This window comes from Pimephales promelas, chromosome 17 (assembly GCF_988280905.1).
Source record: "Pimephales promelas chromosome 17, fPimPro1.hap1.1, whole genome shotgun sequence".
Classification (NCBI taxonomy): Eukaryota; Metazoa; Chordata; class Actinopteri; order Cypriniformes; family Leuciscidae; genus Pimephales; species Pimephales promelas.
Window position 1 is genome coordinate 32,275,377 of NC_142785.1, and position 18,832 is coordinate 32,294,208.

Genomic DNA, 18,832 nt, shown 5'->3' on the forward strand with positions numbered 1-18,832 from the left:
TGTGGTCTCAGGGGTGGTGCTTTCAGTTGTTGTGATCTCGCTTGTGGTACTTTCCGCTGTAGTGGTACCCACAGTTGTGGTGCTCTCTGATGTTGTGGTCTCAGTTGTTGTACTTTCTGGAGTTGTTGTGGCTGTGGTTGTACTTTCTGCTGTAGTAGTACCTACAGTTGTGGTCTCAGGGGTGGTGCTTTCAGTTGTTGTGATCTCGCTTGTGGTACTTTCCGCTGTAGTGGTACCCACAGTTGTGGTGCTCTCTGATGTTGTGGTCTCAGTTGTTGTACTTTCTGGAGTTGTTGTGGCTGTGGTTGTACTTTCTGCTGTAGTAGTACCTGCAGTTGTGGTCTCAAGGGTGGTGCTTTCTGTTGTTGTGATCTCGCTTGTGGTACTTTCCGCTGTAGTGGTACCCACAGTTGTGGTGCTCTCTGATGTTGTGGTCTCAGTTGTTGTACTTTCTGGAGTTGTTGTGGCTGTGGTTGTACTTTCTGCTGTAGTAGTACCTACAGTTGTGGTCTCAGGGGTGGTGCTTTCAGTTGTTGTGATCTCGCTTGTGGTACTTTCCGCTGTAGTGGTACCCACAGTTGTGGTGCTCTCTGATGTTGTGATCTCAGTTGTTGTACTTCCTGGAGTTGTTGTGGCTGTGGTTGTACTTTCTGCTGTAGTAGTACCTGCAGTTGTGGTCTCAAGGGTGGTGCTTTCAGTTGTTGTGATCTCGCTTGTGGTACTTTCCGCTGTAGTGGTACCCACAGTTGTGGTGCTCTCTGATGTTGTGATCTCAGTTGTTGTACTTCCTGGAGTTGTTGTGGCTGTGGTTGTACTTTCTGCTGTAGTAGTACCTGCAGTTGTGGTCTCAAGGGTGGTGCTTTCAGTTGTTGTGATCTCGCTTGTGGTACTTTCCGCTGTAGTGGTACCCACAGTTGTGGTGCTCTCTGATGTTGTGGTCTCGGTTGTTGTACTTTCTGGAGTTGTTGTGGCTGTGGTTGTACTTTCTGCTGTAGTAGTACCTGCAGTTGTGGTCTCAGGGGTGGTGCTTTCAGTTGTTGTGATCTCGCTTGTGGTACTTTCCGCTGTTGTGGTACCCACAGTTGTGGTGCTTTCTTCTGTTGTGGTACCCACAGTTGTTGTGCTCTCTGATGTTGTCGTCTCGGTTGTTGTACTTTCTGGAGTTGTTGTGGCTGTGGTTGTACTTTCTGATGTAGTGGTACCTACAGTTGTGGTCTCAGGGGTGGTGTTTTCAGTTGTTGTGATCTCGCTTGTGGTACTTTCCGCTGTAGTGGTACCCACAGTTGTGGTGCTTTCTTCTGTTGTGGTACCCACAGTTGTTGTGCTCTCTGATGTTGTCGTCTCGGTTGTTGTACTTTCTGGAATTGTTGTGGCTGCAGTTGTACTTTCTGCTGTAGTAGTACCTACAGTTGTGGTCTCAGGGGTGGTGCTTTCAGTTGTTGTGATCTCACTTGTGGTAATTTCCGCTGTAGTGGTACCCACAGTTGTGGTGCTCTCTGATGTTGTGGTCTCGGTTGTTGTACTTTCTGGAGTTGTTGTGGCTGTGGTTGTAATTTCTGCTGTAGTAGTACCTACAGTTGTGGTCTCAGGGGTGGTGCTTTCAGTTGTTGTGATCTCGCTTGTGGTACTTTCCGCTGTAGTGGTACCCAAAGTTGTGGTGCTCTCTGATGTTATGGTCTCGGTTGTTGTACTTTCTGGAGTTGTTGTGGCTGTGGTTGTACTTTCTGATGTAGTGGTACCTACAGTTGTGGTCTCAGGGGTGGTGTTTTCAGTTGTTGTGATCTCGCTTGTGGTACTTTCCGCTGTTGTGGTACCCACAGTTGTGGTGCTTTCTTCTGTTGTGGTACCCACAGTTGTTGTGCTCTCTGATGTTGTCGTCTCGGTTGTTGTACTTTCTGGAATTGTTGTGGCTGCAGTTGTACTTTCTGCTGTAGTAGTACCTACAGTTGTGGTCTCAGGGGTGGTGCTTTCAGTTGTTGTGATCTCACTTGTGGTAATTTCCGCTGTAGTGGTACCCACAGTTGTGGTGCTCTCTGATGTTGTGGTCTCGGTTGTTGTACTTTCTGGAGTTGTTGTGGCTGTGGTTGTAATTTCTGCTGTAGTAGTACCTACAGTTGTGGTCTCAGGGGTGGTGCTTTCAGTTGTTGTGATCTCGCTTGTGGTACTTTCCGCTGTAGTGGTACCCAAAGTTGTGGTGCTCTCTGATGTTATGGTCTCGGTTGTTGTACTTTCTGGAGTTGTTGTGGCTGTGGTTGTACTTTCTGCTGTAGTAGTACCTACAGTTGTGGTCTGAGGGGTGGTGCTTTCAGTTGTTGTGATCTCGCTTGTGGTACTTTCCGCTGTTGTGGTACCCACAGTTGTGGTGCTTTCTTCTGTTGTGGTACCCACAGTTGTTGTGCTCTCTGATGTTGTGGTCTCGGTTGTTGTACTTTCTGGAGTTGTTGTGGCTGTGGTTGTACTTTCTGCTGTAGTAGTACCTGCAGTTGTGGTCTCAGGGGTGGTGTTTTCAGTTGTTGTGATCTCGCTTGTGGTACTTTCCGCTGTAGTGGTACCCACAGTTGTGGTGCTCTCTGATGTTGTGGTCTCGGTTGTTGTACTTTCTGGAGTTGTTGTGGCTGTGGTTGTACTTTCTGCTGTAGTAGTACCTGCAGTTGTGGTCTCAGGGGTGGTGCTTTCTGTTGTTGTGATCTCGCTTGTGGTACTTTCCGCTGTTGTGGTACCCACAGTTGTGGTGCTTTCTTCTGTTGTGGTACCCACAGTTGTTGTGCTCTCTGATGTTGTGGTCTCGGTTGTTGTACTTTCTGGAGTTGTTGTGGCTGTGGTTGTAATTTCTGCTGTAGTAGTACCTACAGTTGTGGTCTCAGGGGTGGTGCTTTCAGTTGTTGTGATCTCGCTTGTGGTACTTTCCGCTGTAGTGGTACCCACAGTTGTGGTGCTCTCTGATGTTGTGGTCTCAGTTGTTGTACTTTCTGGAGTTGTTGTGGCTGTGGTTGTACTTTCTGCTGTAGTAGTACCTACAGTTGTGGTCTCAGGGGTGGTGCTTTCAGTTGTTGTGATCTCGCTTGTGGTACTTTCCGCTGTAGTGGTACCCACAGTTGTGGTGCTCTCTGATGTTGTGGTCTCAGTTGTTGTACTTTCTGGAGTTGTTGTGGCTGTGGTTGTACTTTCTGCTGTAGTAGTACCTGCAGTTGTGGTCTCAAGGGTGGTGCTTTCTGTTGTTGTGATCTCGCTTGTGGTACTTTCCGCTGTAGTGGTACCCACAGTTGTGGTGCTCTCTGATGTTGTGGTCTCAGTTGTTGTACTTTCTGGAGTTGTTGTGGCTGTGGTTGTACTTTCTGCTGTAGTAGTACCTACAGTTGTGGTCTCAGGGGTGGTGCTTTCAGTTGTTGTGATCTCGCTTGTGGTACTTTCCGCTGTAGTGGTACCCACAGTTGTGGTGCTCTCTGATGTTGTGATCTCAGTTGTTGTACTTTCTGGAGTTGTTGTGGCTGTGGTTGTACTTTCTGCTGTAGTAGTACCTGCAGTTGTGGTCTCAAGGGTGGTGCTTTCAGTTGTTGTGATCTCGCTTGTGGTACTTTCCGCTGTAGTGGTACCCACAGTTGTTGTGCTCTCTGATGTTGTGGTCTCGGTTGTTGTACTTTCTGGAGTTGTTGTGGCTGTGGTTGTACTTTCTGCTGTAGTAGTACCTGCAGTTGTGGTCTCAGGGGTGGTGCTTTCTGTTGTTGTGATCTCGCTTGTGGTACTTTCCGCTGTTGTGGTACCCACAGTTGTGGTGCTTTCTTCTGTTGTGGTACCCACAGTTGTTGTGCTCTCTGATGTTGTCGTCTCGGTTGTTGTACTTTCTGGAGTTGTTGTGGCTGTGGTTGTACTTTCTGATGTAGTGGTACCTACAGTTGTGGTCTCAGGGGTGGTGTTTTCAGTTGTTGTGATCTCGCTTGTGGTACTTTCCGCTGTAGTGGTACCCACAGTTGTGGTGCTCTCTGATGTTGTGGTCTCGGTTGTTGTACTTTCTGGAGTTGTTGTGGCTGTGGTTGTACTTTCTGCTGTAGTAGTACCTGCAGTTGTGGTCTCAGGGGTGGTGCTTTCTGTTGTTGTGATCTCGCTTGTGGTACTTTCCGCTGTTGTGGTACCCACAGTTGTGGTGCTTTCTTCTGTTGTGGTACCCACAGTTGTTGTGCTCTCTGATGTTGTCGTCTCGGTTGTTGTACTTTCTGGAATTGTTGTGGCTGCAGTTGTACTTTCTGCTGTAGTAGTACCTACAGTTGTGGTCTCAGGGGTGGTGCTTTCAGTTGTTGTGATCTCACTTGTGGTAATTTCCGCTGTAGTGGTACCCACAGTTGTGGTGCTCTCTGATGTTGTGGTCTCGGTTGTTGTACTTTCTGGAGTTGTTGTGGCTGTGGTTGTAATTTCTGCTGTAGTAGTACCTACAGTTGTGGTCTCAGGGGTGGTGCTTTCAGTTGTTGTGATCTCGCTTGTGGTACTTTCCGCTGTAGTGGTACCCACAGTTGTGGTGCTCTCTGATGTTATGGTCTCGGTTGTTATACTTTCTGGAGTTGTTGTGGCTGTGGTTGTACTTTCTGCTGTAGTAGTACCTACAGTTGTGGTCTGAGGGGTGGTGCTTTCAGTTGTTGTGATCTCGCTTGTGGTACTTTCCGCTGTTGTGGTACCCACAGTTGTGGTGCTTTCTTCTGTTGTGGTACCCACAGTTGTTGTGCTCTCTGATGTTGTCGTCTCGGTTGTTGTACTTTCTGGAATTGTTGTGGCTGCAGTTGTACTTTCTGCTGTAGTAGTACCTACAGTTGTGGTCTCAGGGGTGGTGCTTTCAGTTGTTGTGATCTCACTTGTGGTAATTTCCGCTGTAGTGGTACCCACAGTTGTGGTGCTCTCTGATGTTGTGGTCTCGGTTGTTGTACTTTCTGGAGTTGTTGTGGCTGTTGTTGTAATTTCTGCTGTAGTAGTACCTACAGTTGTGGTCTCAGGGGTGGTGCTTTCAGTTGTTGTGATCTCGCTTGTGGTACTTTCCGCTGTAGTGGTACCCACAGTTGTGGTGCTCTCTGATGTTGTGATCTCAGTTGTTGTACTTTCTGGAGTTGTTGTGGCTGTGGTTGTACTTTCTGCTGTAGTAGTACCTGCAGTTGTGGTCTCAAGGGTGGTGCTTTCTGTTGTTGTGATCTCGCTTGTGGTACTTTCCGCTGTTGTGGTACCCACAGTTGTGGTGCTTTCCGCTGTAGTGGTACCCACAGTTGTGGTGCTCTCTGATGTTGTGATCTCAGTTGTTGTACTTTCTGGAGTTGTTGTGGCTGTGGTTGTACTTTCTGCTGTAGTAGTACCTGCAGTTGTGGTCTCAGGGGTGGTGCTTTCAGTTGTTGTGATCTCGCTTGTGGTACTTTCCGCTGTTGTGGTACCCACAGTTGTGGTGCTCTTTGATGTTGTGGTGTCGGTTGTTGTACTTTCTGGAGTTGTTGTGGCTGTGGTTGTACTTTCTGCTGTAGTAGTACCTACAGTTGTGGTCTGAGGGGTGGTGCTTTCAGTTGTTGTGATCTCGCTTGTGGTACTTTCCGCTGTTGTGGTACCCACAGTTGTGGTGCTTTCTTCTGTTGTGGTACCCACAGTTGTTGTGCTCTCTGATGTTGTGGTCTCGGTTGTTGTACTTTCTGGAGTTGTTGTGGCTGTGGTTGTACTTTCTGCTGTAGTAGTACCTGCAGTTGTGGTCTCAGGGGTGGTGTTTTCAGTTGTTGTGATCTCGCTTGTGGTACTTTCCGCTGTAGTGGTACCCACAGTTGTGGTGCTCTCTGATGTTGTGGTCTCGGTTGTTGTACTTTCTGGAGTTGTTGTGGCTGTGGTTGTACTTTCTGCTGTAGTAGTACCTGCAGTTGTGGTCTCAGGGGTGGTGCTTTCTGTTGTTGTGATCTCGCTTGTGGTACTTTCCGCTGTTGTGGTACCCACAGTTGTGGTGCTTTCTTCTGTTGTGGTACCCACAGTTGTTGTGCTCTCTGATGTTGTGGTCTCGGTTGTTGTACTTTCTGGAGTTGTTGTGGCTGTGGTTGTAATTTCTGCTGTAGTAGTACCTACAGTTGTGGTCTCAGGGGTGGTGCTTTCAGTTGTTGTGATCTCGCTTGTGGTACTTTCCGCTGTAGTGGTACCCACAGTTGTGGTGCTCTCTGATGTTGTGGTCTCAGTTGTTGTACTTTCTGGAGTTGTTGTGGCTGTGGTTGTACTTTCTGCTGTAGTAGTACCTACAGTTGTGGTCTCAGGGGTGGTGCTTTCAGTTGTTGTGATCTCGCTTGTGGTACTTTCCGCTGTAGTGGTACCCACAGTTGTGGTGCTCTCTGATGTTGTGGTCTCAGTTGTTGTACTTTCTGGAGTTGTTGTGGCTGTGGTTGTACTTTCTGCTGTAGTAGTACCTGCAGTTGTGGTCTCAAGGGTGGTGCTTTCTGTTGTTGTGATCTCGCTTGTGGTACTTTCCGCTGTAGTGGTACCCACAGTTGTGGTGCTCTCTGATGTTGTGGTCTCAGTTGTTGTACTTTCTGGAGTTGTTGTGGCTGTGGTTGTACTTTCTGCTGTAGTAGTACCTACAGTTGTGGTCTCAGGGGTGGTGCTTTCAGTTGTTGTGATCTCGCTTGTGGTACTTTCCGCTGTAGTGGTACCCACAGTTGTGGTGCTCTCTGATGTTGTGATCTCAGTTGTTGTACTTTCTGGAGTTGTTGTGGCTGTGGTTGTACTTTCTGCTGTAGTAGTACCTGCAGTTGTGGTCTCAAGGGTGGTGCTTTCAGTTGTTGTGATCTCGCTTGTGGTACTTTCCGCTGTAGTGGTACCCACAGTTGTTGTGCTCTCTGATGTTGTGGTCTCGGTTGTTGTACTTTCTGGAGTTGTTGTGGCTGTGGTTGTACTTTCTGCTGTAGTAGTACCTGCAGTTGTGGTCTCAGGGGTGGTGCTTTCTGTTGTTGTGATCTCGCTTGTGGTACTTTCCGCTGTTGTGGTACCCACAGTTGTGGTGCTTTCTTCTGTTGTGGTACCCACAGTTGTTGTGCTCTCTGATGTTGTCGTCTCGGTTGTTGTACTTTCTGGAGTTGTTGTGGCTGTGGTTGTACTTTCTGATGTAGTGGTACCTACAGTTGTGGTCTCAGGGGTGGTGTTTTCAGTTGTTGTGATCTCGCTTGTGGTACTTTCCGCTGTAGTGGTACCCACAGTTGTGGTGCTCTCTGATGTTGTGGTCTCGGTTGTTGTACTTTCTGGAGTTGTTGTGGCTGTGGTTGTACTTTCTGCTGTAGTAGTACCTGCAGTTGTGGTCTCAGGGGTGGTGCTTTCTGTTGTTGTGATCTCGCTTGTGGTACTTTCCGCTGTTGTGGTACCCACAGTTGTGGTGCTTTCTTCTGTTGTGGTACCCACAGTTGTTGTGCTCTCTGATGTTGTCGTCTCGGTTGTTGTACTTTCTGGAATTGTTGTGGCTGCAGTTGTACTTTCTGCTGTAGTAGTACCTACAGTTGTGGTCTCAGGGGTGGTGCTTTCAGTTGTTGTGATCTCACTTGTGGTAATTTCCGCTGTAGTGGTACCCACAGTTGTGGTGCTCTCTGATGTTGTGGTCTCGGTTGTTGTACTTTCTGGAGTTGTTGTGGCTGTGGTTGTAATTTCTGCTGTAGTAGTACCTACAGTTGTGGTCTCAGGGGTGGTGCTTTCAGTTGTTGTGATCTCGCTTGTGGTACTTTCCGCTGTAGTGGTACCCACAGTTGTGGTGCTCTCTGATGTTATGGTCTCGGTTGTTATACTTTCTGGAGTTGTTGTGGCTGTGGTTGTACTTTCTGCTGTAGTAGTACCTACAGTTGTGGTCTGAGGGGTGGTGCTTTCAGTTGTTGTGATCTCGCTTGTGGTACTTTCCGCTGTTGTGGTACCCACAGTTGTGGTGCTTTCTTCTGTTGTGGTACCCACAGTTGTTGTGCTCTCTGATGTTGTCGTCTCGGTTGTTGTACTTTCTGGAATTGTTGTGGCTGCAGTTGTACTTTCTGCTGTAGTAGTACCTACAGTTGTGGTCTCAGGGGTGGTGCTTTCAGTTGTTGTGATCTCACTTGTGGTAATTTCCGCTGTAGTGGTACCCACAGTTGTGGTGCTCTCTGATGTTGTGGTCTCGGTTGTTGTACTTTCTGGAGTTGTTGTGGCTGTTGTTGTAATTTCTGCTGTAGTAGTACCTACAGTTGTGGTCTCAGGGGTGGTGCTTTCAGTTGTTGTGATCTCGCTTGTGGTACTTTCCGCTGTAGTGGTACCCACAGTTGTGGTGCTCTCTGATGTTGTGATCTCAGTTGTTGTACTTTCTGGAGTTGTTGTGGCTGTGGTTGTACTTTCTGCTGTAGTAGTACCTGCAGTTGTGGTCTCAAGGGTGGTGCTTTCTGTTGTTGTGATCTCGCTTGTGGTACTTTCCGCTGTTGTGGTACCCACAGTTGTGGTGCTTTCCGCTGTAGTGGTACCCACAGTTGTGGTGCTCTCTGATGTTGTGATCTCAGTTGTTGTACTTTCTGGAGTTGTTGTGGCTGTGGTTGTACTTTCTGCTGTAGTAGTACCTGCAGTTGTGGTCTCAGGGGTGGTGCTTTCAGTTGTTGTGATCTCGCTTGTGGTACTTTCCGCTGTTGTGGTACCCACAGTTGTGGTGCTCTTTGATGTTGTGGTGTCGGTTGTTGTACTTTCTGGAGTTGTTGTGGCTGTGGTTGTACTTTCTGCTGTAGTAGTACCTGCAGTTGTGGTCTCAGGGGTGGTGCTTTCTGTTGTTGTGATCTCGCTTGTGGTACTTTCTGGTGTTGTGGTACCCACAGTTGTGGTGCTTTCTTCTGTTGTGGTACCCACAGTTGTTGTGCTCTCTGATGTTGTGGTCTCGGTTATTGTACTTTCTGGAGTTGTTGTGGCTGCAGTTGTACTTTCTGCTGTAGTAGTACCTACAGTTGTGGTCTCAGGGGTGGTGCTTTCAGTTGTTGTGATCTCACTTGTGGTAATTTCCGCTGTAGTGGTACCCACAGTTGTTGTGCTCTCTGATGTTGTGGTCTCGGTTGTTGTACTTTCTGGAGTTGTTGTGGCTGTGGTTGTACTTTCTGCAGTAGTAATTCCTACAGTTGTTGTCTCAGGGGTGGTGCTTTCAGTTGTTGTGATCTCGCTTGTGGTACTTTCCGCTGTAGTGGTACCCACAGTTGTGGTGCTGTCTGATGTTGTGATCTCAGTTGTTGTACTTTCTGAAGTTGTTGTGGCTGTGGTTGTACTTTCTGCAGTAGTAGTACCTGCAGTTGTGGTCTCAAGGGTGGTGCTTTCTGTTGTTGTGATCTCGCTTGTGGTACTTTCCGCTGTTGTGGTACCCACAGTTGTGGTGCTCTCTGATGTTGTGGTCTCGGTTGTTGTACTTTCTGGAGTTGTTGTGGCTGTGGTTGTACTTTCTGCTGTAGTAGTACCTGCAGTTGTGGTCTCAGGGGTGGTGCTTTCAGTTGTTGTGATCTCGCTTGTGGTACTTTCCGCTGTTGTGGTATCCACAGTTGTGGTGCTCTCTGATGTTGTGGTCTCGGTTGTTGTACTTTCTGGAGTTGTTGTGGCTGTGGTTGTACTTTCTGCTGTAGTAGTACCTGCAGTTGTGGTCTCAAGGGTGGTGCTTTCTGTTGTTGTGATCTCGCTTGTGGTACTTTCCGCTGTTGTGGTACCCACAGTTGTGGTGCTTTCCGCTGTAGTGGTACCCACAGTTGTGGTGCTCTCTGATGTTGTGGTCTCGGTTGTTGTACTTTCTGGAGTTGTTGTGGCTGTGGTTGTACTTTCTGCTGTAGTAGTACCTGCAGTTGTGGTCTCAGGGGTGGTGCTTTCTGTTGTTGTGATCTCGCTTTTGGTACTTTCTGGTGTTGTGGTACCCACAGTTGTGGTGCTTTCTTCTGTTGTGGTACCCACAGTTGTTGTGCTCTCTGATGTTGGGGTCTCGGTTGTTGTACTTTCTGGAGTTGTTGTGGCTGCAGTTGTACTTTCTGCTGTAGTAGTACCTACAGTTGTGGTCTCAGGGGTGGTGCTTTCAGTTGTTGTGATCTCGCTTGTGGTACTTTCCGCTGTAGTGGTACCCACAGTTGTGGTGCTCTCTGATGTTATGGTCTCGGTTGTTGTACTTTCTGGAGTTGTTGTGGCTGTGGTTGTACTTTCTGCTGTAGTAGTACCTACAGTTGTGGTCTGAGGGGTGGTGCTTTCAGTTGTTGTGATCTCGCTTGTGGTACTTTCCGCTGTTGTGGTACCCACAGTTGTGGTGCTTTCTTCTGTTGTGGTACCCACAGTTGTTGTGCTCTCTGATGTTGTCGTCTCGGTTGTTGTACTTTCTGGAGTTGTTGTGGCTGTGGTTGTACTTTCTGCTGTAGTAGTACCTGCAGTTGTGGTCTCAGGGGTGGTTTTTTCTGTTGTTGTGATCTCGCTTGTGGTACTTTCCGCTGTTGTGGTACCCACAGTTGTGGTGCTTTCTTCTGTTGTGGTACCCACAGTTGTTGTGCTCTCTGATGTTGTCGTCTCGGTTGTTGTACTTTCTGGAGTTGTTGTGGCTGCAGTTGTACTTTCTGCTGTAGTAGTACCTACAGTTGTGGTCTCAGGGGTGGTGCTTTCAGTTGTTGTGATCTCACTTGTGGTAATTTCCGCTGTAGTGGTACCCACAGTTGTGGTGCTCTCTGATGTTGTGGTCTCGGTTGTTGTACTTTCTGGAGTTGTTGTGGCTTTGGTTGTACTTTCTGCTGTAGTAGTACCTACAGTTGTGGTCTCAGCGGTGGTGCTTTCTGTTGTTGTGATCTCGCTTGTGGTACTTTCCGCTGTAGTGGTACCCACAGTTGTGGTGCTCTCTGATGTTGTGGTCTCAGTTGTTGTACTTTCCGGAGTTGTTGTGGCTGTGGTTGTACTTTCTGCTGTAGTAGTGCCTGCGGTTGTGGTTTGAAGGGTGGTGCTTTCTATTGTTGTGATCTCGCTTGTGGTACTTTCCGCTGTTGTGGTACCCAGAGTTGTGGTGCTTTCCGCTGTAGTGGTACCCACAGTTGTTGTGCTCTCTGATGTTGTGGTCTCGGTTGTTGTACTTTCTGGAGTTGTTGTGCCTGTGGTTGTACTTTCTGCTGTAGTAGTACCTGCAGTTGTGGTCTCAGGGATGGTGCTTTCAGTTGTTGTGATCTCGCTTGTGGTACTTTCCACTGTTGTGGTACCCACAGTTGTGGTGCTCTCTGATGTTGTGGTCTCGGTTGTTGTACTTTCTGGAATTGTTGTGGCTGTGGTTGTACTTTCTGCTGTAGTAGTACCTAAAGTTGTGGTCTCAGGGGTGGTGCTTTCAGTTGTTGTGATCTCGCTTGTGGTACTTTCCGCTGTAGTGGTACCCACAGTTGTGGTGCTTTCTTCTGTTGTGGTACCCACAGTTGTTGTGCTCTCTGATGTTGTCAGACCGGTTGTTGTACTTTCTGGAGTTGTTGTGGCTGTGGTTGTACTTTCTGCTGTAGTAGTTCCTGCAGTTGTGGTCGCAGGGGTGGTGCTTTCAGTTGTTGTGATCTCGCTTGTGGTACTTTCCGCTGTAGTGGTACCCACAGTTGTGGTGCTGTCTGATGTTGTGGTGTCAGTTGTTGCACTTTCTGGAGTTGTTGTGGCTGTGGTTGTACTTTCTACTGTAGTAGTAGCAGTTGTGGTCTCAGGGGTGGTGCTTTCTGTTGTTGTGATCTCGCTTGTGGTACTTTCCGCAGTTGTGGTACCCACAGTTGTGGTGCTTTCTTCTGTTGTGGTACCCACAGTTGTTGTGCTCTCTGATGTTGTCTTCTCGGTTGTTGTAATTTCTGGAGTTGTTGTGGCTGTGGTTGTACTTTCTGATGTAGTAGTACCTACAGTTGTGGTCTCAGGGGTGGTGTTTTCAGTTGTTGTGATCTCGCTTGTGGTACTTTCCGCTGTAGTGGTACCCACAGTTGTGGTGCTTTCTTCTGCTGTGGTACCCACAGTTGTTGTGCTCTCTGATGTTGTCGGCCCGGTTGTTGTACTTTCTGGAGTTGTTGTGGCTGTGGTTGTACTTTCTGCTTTAGTAGTTCCTGCAGTTGTAGTCGCAGGGGTGGTGCTTTCTGTTGTTGTGATCTCGCCTGTGGTACTTTCCGCTGTTGTGGTACCCACAGTTGTGGTGCTTTCTTCTGTTGTGGTACCCACAGTTGTGGTGCTCTCTGATGTTGTGGTCTCGGTTGTTGTACTTTCTGGAGTTGTTGTGGCTGCAGTTGTACTTTCTGCTGTAGTAGTACCTACAGTTGTGGTCTCAGGGGTGGTGCTTTCAGTTGTTGTGATCTCGCTTGTGGTACTTTCCGCTGTAGTGGTACCCACAGTTGTGGTGCTCTCTGATGTTGTGGTCTTGGTTGTTGTACTTTCTGGAGTTGTTGTGGCTGTGGTTGTACTTTCTGCTGTAGAAGTACCTGCATTTGTGGTCTCAGGGGTGGTGCTTTCTGTTGTTGTGATCTCGCTTGTGGTACTTTCTGCTGTAGTAGTACCTGCAGTTGTGGTGCTTTCTTCTGTTGTGGTACCCACAGTTGTTGTACTTTCTGGAGTTGTTGTGGCTGTGGTTGTGCTTTCTGCTGTTGTGGTACCCACAGTTGTTGTATTTTCTGGAGTTGTTGTGGCTGTGGTTGTGCTTTCTGCTGTTGTGGTGCTCTCTGATGTTGTGGTCTCAGTTGTTGTACTTTCTGGAGTTGTTGTGGCTGTGGTTGTACTTTCTGCTGTTGTGGTAACCACAGTTGTGGTGCTTTCTTCTGTTGTGGCACCCACATTTGTTGTACTTTCTGGAGTTTTTGTGTCTGTGGTTGTACTTTCTGCTGTAGTAGTACCTGCAGTTGTTGTCTCAGGGGTGGTGCTTTCTGTTGTGATCTCCGCTGTAGTGGTACCCACATTTGTGGTGCTCTCTGCTGTTGTGGTCTCAGTTGTTGTAGTTTCTTGAGTTATTTTGGCTGCAGTTATACTATCTGCTGTAGTAGTACCTACAGTTGTGGTCTCAGGGGTGGTGCTTTCTGTTGCTGTGATCTCGCTTGTGGTACTTTCCGCTGTTGTGGTACCCACAGTTGTGGTGCTCTCTAATGTTATGGTCTCGGTTGTTGTACTTTCTGGAGTTGTTGTGGCTGTGGTTGTACTTTCTGCTGTAGTAGTACCTAAATTTGTGGTCTCAGGGGTGGTGATTTCAGTTGTGGTCTCAGTTGTTGTACTTTCTGGAGTTGTTGTGGCTGTGGATTTACTTTCTGCTGTAGTAGTACCTACAGTTGTGGTCTCAGGGGTGGTGCTTTCTGTTGTTGTGATCTCGCTTGTGGTACTTTCCACTGTAGTGGTGTCGGTTGTTGTACTTTCTGCTGTTGTGGTACCTACAGTTGTGGTGCTTGCTGATGTTGTGGTGTCAGTTGTTGTACTTTGTAGACTTGTTGTGGCTGTGGTTGTACTTTCTGCTGTAGTAGTACCTGCAGTTGTGGTCTCAGGGGTGGTGCTTTCTGTTGTTGTGATCTCGCCTGTGGTACTTTCCGCTGTTGTGGTACCCACAGTTGTGGTGCTTTCTGCTGTTGTGGTACCCACCGTTGTGGTGCTCTCTGATGTTGTCGTCTCGGTTGTTGTAATTTCTGGAGTTGTTGTGGCTGTGGTTGTACTTTCTGATGTAGTAGTACCTACAGTTGTGGTCTCAGGGGTGGTATTTTCAGTTGTTGTGATCTCGCTTATGGTACTTTCCGCTGTAGTGGTACCCACAGTTGTGGGGCTCTCTGATGTTGTGGTCTCGGTTGTTGTACTTTCTGGAGTTGTTGTGGCTGTGGTTGTACTTTCTGCTGTAGTAGTACCTGCAGTTGTGGTCTCAGGGGTGGTGCTTTCAGTTGTTGTGATCTCGCTTGTGGTACTTTCCGCTGTAGTGGTACCCACAGTTGTGGTGCTTTCTTCTGCTGTGGTACCCACAGTTGTTGTGCTCTCTGATGTTGTCGGCCCGGTTGTTGTACTTTCTGGAGTTGTTGTGGCTGTGGTTGTACTTTCTGCTGTAGTAGTTCCTGCAGTTGTAGTCGCAGGGGTGGTGCTTTCTGTTGTTGTGATCTCGCCTGTGGTACTTTCCGCTGTTGTGGTACCCACAGTTGTGGTGCTTTCTTCTGTTGTGGTACCCACAGTTGTGGTGCTCTCTGATGTTGTGGTCTCGGTTGTTGTACTTTCTGGAGTTGTTGTGGCTGCAGTTGTACTTTCTGCTGTAGTAGTACCTACAGTTGTGGTCTCAGGGGTGGTGCTTTCAGTTGTTGTGATCTCGCTTGTGGTACTTTCCGCTGTAGTGGTACCCACAGTTGTGGTGCTCTCTGATGTTGTGGTCTTGGTTGTTGTACTTTCTGGAGTTGTTGTGGCTGTGGTTGTACTTTCTGCTGTAGAAGTACCTGCATTTGTGGTCTCAGGGGTGGTGCTTTCTGTTGTTGTGATCTCGCTTGTGGTACTTTCTGCTGTAGTAGTACCTGCAGTTGTGGTGCTTTCTTCTGTTGTGGTACCCACAGTTGTTGTACTTTCTGGAGTTGTTGTGGCTGTGGTTGTGCTTTCTGCTGTTGTGGTACCCACAGTTGTGGTGCTCTCTGATGTTGTGGTCTCAGTTGTTGTACTTTCTGGAGTTGTTGTGGCTGTGGTTGTACTTTCTGCTGTAGTAGTACCTGCAGTGGTGGTGCTTTCTTCTGTTGTGGTACCAACAGTTGTTGTATTTTCTGGAGTTGTTGTGGCTGTGGTTGTGCTTTCTGCTGTTGTGGTACCCACAGTTGTGGTGCTCTCTGATGTTGTGGTCTCAGTTGTTGTACTTTCTGGAGTTGTTGTGGCTGTGGTTGTACTTTCTGCTGTAGTAGTACCTGCAGTTGTGGTGCTTTCTTCTGTTGTGGTACCCACAGTTGTTGTACTTTCTGGAGTTGTTGTGGCTGTGGTTGTGCTTTCTGCTGTTGTGGTGCTCTCTGATGTTGTGGTCTCAGTTGTTGTACTTTCTGGAGTTGTTGTGGCTGTGGTTGTACTTTCTGCTGTTGTGGTAACCACAGTTGTGGTGCTTTCTTCTGTTGTGGCACCCACATTTGTTGTACTTTCTGGAGTTTTTGTGTCTGTGGTTGTACTTTCTGCTGTAGTAGTACCTGTAGTTGTTGTCTCAGGGGTGGTGCTTTCTGTTGTGATCTCCGCTGTAGTGGTACCCACATTTGTGGTGCTCTCTGCTGTTGTGGTCTCAGTTGTTGTACTTTCTTGAGTTATTTTGGCTGCAGTTATACTATCTGCTGTAGTAGTACCTACAGTTGTGGTCTCAGGGGTGGTGCTTTCTGTTGCTGTGATCTCGCTTGTGGTACTTTCCGCTGTTGTGGTACCCACAGTTGTGGTGCTCTCTAATGTTGTTGTCTCGGTTGTTGTACTTTCTGGAGTTGTTGTGGCTGTGGTTGTACTTTCTGCTGTAGTAGTACCTAAATTTGTGGTCTCAGGGGTGGTGATTTCAGTTGTGGTCTCAGTTGTTGTACTTTCTGGAGTTGTTGTGGCTGTGGATTTACTTTCTGCTGTAGTAGTACCTACAGTTGTGGTCTCAGGGGTGGTGCTTTCTGTTGTTGTGATCTCGCTTGTGGTACTTTCCACTGTAGTGGTGTCGGTTGTTGTACTTTCTGCTGTTGTGGTACCTACAGTTGTGGTGCTTGCTGATGTTGTGGTGTCAGTTGTTGTACTTTGTAGACTTGTTGTGGCTGTGGTTGTACTTTCTGCTGTAGTAGTACCTGCAGTTGTGGTCTCAGGGGTGGTGCTTTCTGTTGTTGTGATCTCGCCTGTGGTACTTTCCGCTGTTGTGGTACCCACAGTTGTGGTGCTTTCTGCTGTTGTGGTACCCACAGTTGTGGTGCTCTCTGATGTTGTGGTCTCAGTTGTTGTACTTTCTGGAGTTGTTGTGGCTGTGGTTGTACTTTCTGCTGTAGTAGTACCTGCAGTTGTGGTCTCAAGGGTGGTGCTTTCAGTTGTTGTGATCTCGCTTGTGGTAATTTCCGCTGTAGTGGTACCCACAGTTGTGGTGCTCTCCGATGTTGTGGTCTCGGTTGTTGTACTTTCTGGAGTTGTTGTGGCTGTGGTTGTACTTTCTGCTGTAGTAGTACCTACAGTTGTGGTCCCAGGGGTGGTGCTTTCAGTTGTTGTGATCTCGCTTGTGGTACTTTCCGCTGTAGTGGTACCCACAGTAGTGGTGCTTTCTTCTGTTGTGGTACCCACCGTTGTGGTGCTCTCTGATGTTGTGGTCTCAGTTGTTGTACTTTCTGGAGTTGTTGTGGCTGTGGTTGTACTTTCTGCTGTAGTAGTACCTGCAGTTGTGGTCTCAGGGGTGGTGCTTTCAGTTGTTGTGATCTCGCTTGTGGTACTTTCCGCTGTAGTGGTACCCACAGTTGTGGTGCTCTCTGATGTTGTGGTCTTGGTTGTTGTACTTCCTGGAGTTGTTGTGGCTGTGGTTGTACTTTCTGCTGTTGTGGTAACCACAGTTGTGGTGCTTTCTTCTGTTGTGGCACCCACATTTGTTGTACTTTCTGGAGTTTTTGTGGCTGTGGTTGTACTTTCTGCTGTAGTAGTACCTGCAGTTGTTGTCTCAGGGGTGGTGCTTTCTGTTGTGATCTCCGCTGTAGTGGTACCCACATTTGTGGTGCTCTCTGCTGTTGTGGTCTCAGTTGTTGTAGTTTCTTGAGTTATTCTGGCTGCAGTTATACTATCTGCTGTAGTAGTACCTACAGTTGTGGTCTTAGGGGTGGTGCTTTCTGTTGCTGTGATCTCGCTTGTGGTACTTTCCGCTGTTGTGGTACCCACAGTTGTGGTGCTCTCTGATGTTGTGGTCTCGGTTGTTGTACTTTCTGGAGTTGTTGTGGCTGTGGTTGTACTTTCTGCTGTAGTAGTACCTAAATTTGTGGTCTGAGGGGTGGTGATTTCAGTTGTGGTCTCAGTTGTTGTACTTTCTGGAGTTGTTGTGGCTGTGGTTGTACTTTCTGCTGTAGTAGTACCTACAGTTGTGGTCTCAGGGGTGGTGCTTTCTGTTGTTGTGATCTCGCTTGTGGTACTTTCCACTGTAGTGGTGTCGGTTGTTGTACTTTCTGCTGTTGTGGTACCTACAGTTGTGGTGCTTGCTGATGTTGTGGTGTCAGTTGTTGTACTTTGTAGACTTGTTGTGGCTGTGGTTGTACTTTCTGCTTTAGTAGTACCTGCAGTTGTGGTCTCAGGGGTGGTGCTTTCTGTTGTTGTGATCTCGCCTGTGGTACTTTCCGCTGTTGTGGTACCCACAGTTGTGGTGCTTTCTGCTGTTGTGGTACCCACAGTTGTGGTGCTCTCTGATGTTGTGGTCTCAGTTGTTGTACTTTCTGGAGTTGTTGTGGCTGTGGTTGTACTTTCTGCTGTAGTAGTACCTGCAGTTGTGGTCTCAAGGGTGGTGCTTTCAGTTGTTGTGGTCTCGCTTGTGGTAATTTCCGCTGTAGTGGTACCCAGAGTTGTGGTGCTCTCCGATGTTGTGGTCTCGGTTGTTGTACTTTCTGGAGTTGTTGTGGCTGTGGTTGTACTTTCTGCTGTAGTAGTACCTACAGTTGTGGTCCCAGGGGTGGTGCTTTCAGTTGTTGTGATCTCGCTTGTGGTACTTTCCGCTGTAGTGGTACCCACAGTTGTGGTTCTGTCTGATGTTGTGGTCTCGGTTGTTGTACTTTCTGGAGTTGTTGTGGCTGTGGTTGTACTTTCTGCTGTAGTAGTACCTGCAGTTGTGTTCTCAAGGGTGGTGCTTTCTGTTGTTGTGATCTCGCTTGTGGTACTTTCTGCTGTAGTAGTACCTGCAGTTGTGGTGCTTTCTGGAGTTTTTGTGGCTGTGGTTGTGCTTTCTGCTGTTTTGGTACCCACAGTTGTGGTTCTCTCTGATGTTGTGGTCTCAGTTGTTGTACTTTCTGGAGTTGTTGTGGCTGTGGTTGTACTTTCTGCTGTAGTAGTACCTGCAGTTGTGGTCTCAAGGGTGGTGCTTTCAGTTGTTGTGGTCTCGCTTGTGGTAATTTCCGCTGTAGTGGTACCCACAGTTGTGGTGCTCTCCGATGTTGTGGTCTCGGTTGTTGTACTTTCTGGAGTTGTTGTGGCTGTGGTTGTACTTTCTGCTGTAGTAGTACCTGCAGTTGTGTTCTCAAGGGTGGTGCTTTCAGTTGTTGTGATCTCGCTTGTGGTACTTTCTGCTGTAGTAGTACCTGCAGTTGTGGTGCTTTCTGGAGTTTTTGTGGCTGTGGTTGTGCTTTCTGCTGTTGTGGTACCCACAGTTGTGGTTCTCTCTGATGTTGTGGTCTCAGTTGTTGTACTTTCTGGAGTTGTTGTGGCTGTGGTTGTGCTTTCTGCTGTTGTGGTACCCACAGTTGTGGTGCTCTCTGATGTTGTGGTCTCAGTTGTTGTACTTTCTGGAGTTGTTTTGGCTGTGGTTGTACTTTCTGCTGTAGTAGTACCTGCAGTTGTGGTGCTTTCTTCTGTTGCGGTACCCACAGTTGTTGTACTTCCTGGAGTTGTTGTGGCTGTGGTTGTGCTTTCTGCTGTTGTGGTACCCACAGTTGTGGTGCTCTCTGATGTTGTGTTCTCAGTTGTTGTACTTTCTGGAGTTGTTGTGGCTGTGGATGTACTTTCTGCTGTAGTAGTACCTACAGTTGTGCTCTCAGGGGTGGTCCTTTCTGTTGTTGTGATCTCGCTTGTGGTACTGTCCACTGTAGTGGTGTCAGTTGTTGTACTTTCCGCTGTAGTGGTACCCACAGTTGTGGTGCTTGCTGATGTTGTGGTCTCAGTTGTTGTACTTTCTAGACTTGTTGTGGCTGTGGTTGTACTTTCTGCTGTAGTAGTACCTGCAGTTGTGGTCTCAGGG

General features: G+C 47.9%; 1 protein-coding gene across 1 annotated transcript in view; it reads right to left on the reverse strand.

Moving 5' to 3' along the window:
- Nucleotides 1-18,832, reverse strand: part of omc2 (omcin 2) — a 33,686-nt gene that overhangs the window by 9,470 nt on the left and 5,384 nt on the right. The window contains exons 10-35 of the mRNA XM_089122390.1: nt 17,274-18,797; nt 16,746-17,072; nt 16,083-16,346; nt 15,771-15,899; nt 15,246-15,413; nt 15,037-15,200; nt 14,079-14,922; nt 13,263-14,003; nt 12,966-13,133; nt 12,516-12,737; nt 12,114-12,392; nt 11,412-11,837; nt 10,977-11,270; nt 10,809-10,886; nt 8,460-10,703; nt 7,554-8,153; nt 6,648-7,277; nt 6,312-6,542; nt 5,406-6,038; nt 5,238-5,315; nt 4,332-5,099; nt 3,986-4,256; nt 2,016-3,877; nt 1,815-1,940; nt 666-1,739; nt 69-482 (exon numbers count right to left, since the gene is read on the reverse strand). Coding sequence (XP_088978516.1) covers nt 69-482; nt 666-1,739; nt 1,815-1,940; nt 2,016-3,877; nt 3,986-4,256; nt 4,332-5,099; nt 5,238-5,315; nt 5,406-6,038; nt 6,312-6,542; nt 6,648-7,277; nt 7,554-8,153; nt 8,460-10,703; nt 10,809-10,886; nt 10,977-11,270; nt 11,412-11,837; nt 12,114-12,392; nt 12,516-12,737; nt 12,966-13,133; nt 13,263-14,003; nt 14,079-14,922; nt 15,037-15,200; nt 15,246-15,413; nt 15,771-15,899; nt 16,083-16,346; nt 16,746-17,072; nt 17,274-18,797 — 14,559 coding nt within the window. The remainder of the gene's footprint in view (nt 1-68; nt 483-665; nt 1,740-1,814; nt 1,941-2,015; nt 3,878-3,985; nt 4,257-4,331; nt 5,100-5,237; nt 5,316-5,405; nt 6,039-6,311; nt 6,543-6,647; nt 7,278-7,553; nt 8,154-8,459; nt 10,704-10,808; nt 10,887-10,976; nt 11,271-11,411; nt 11,838-12,113; nt 12,393-12,515; nt 12,738-12,965; nt 13,134-13,262; nt 14,004-14,078; nt 14,923-15,036; nt 15,201-15,245; nt 15,414-15,770; nt 15,900-16,082; nt 16,347-16,745; nt 17,073-17,273; nt 18,798-18,832) is intronic.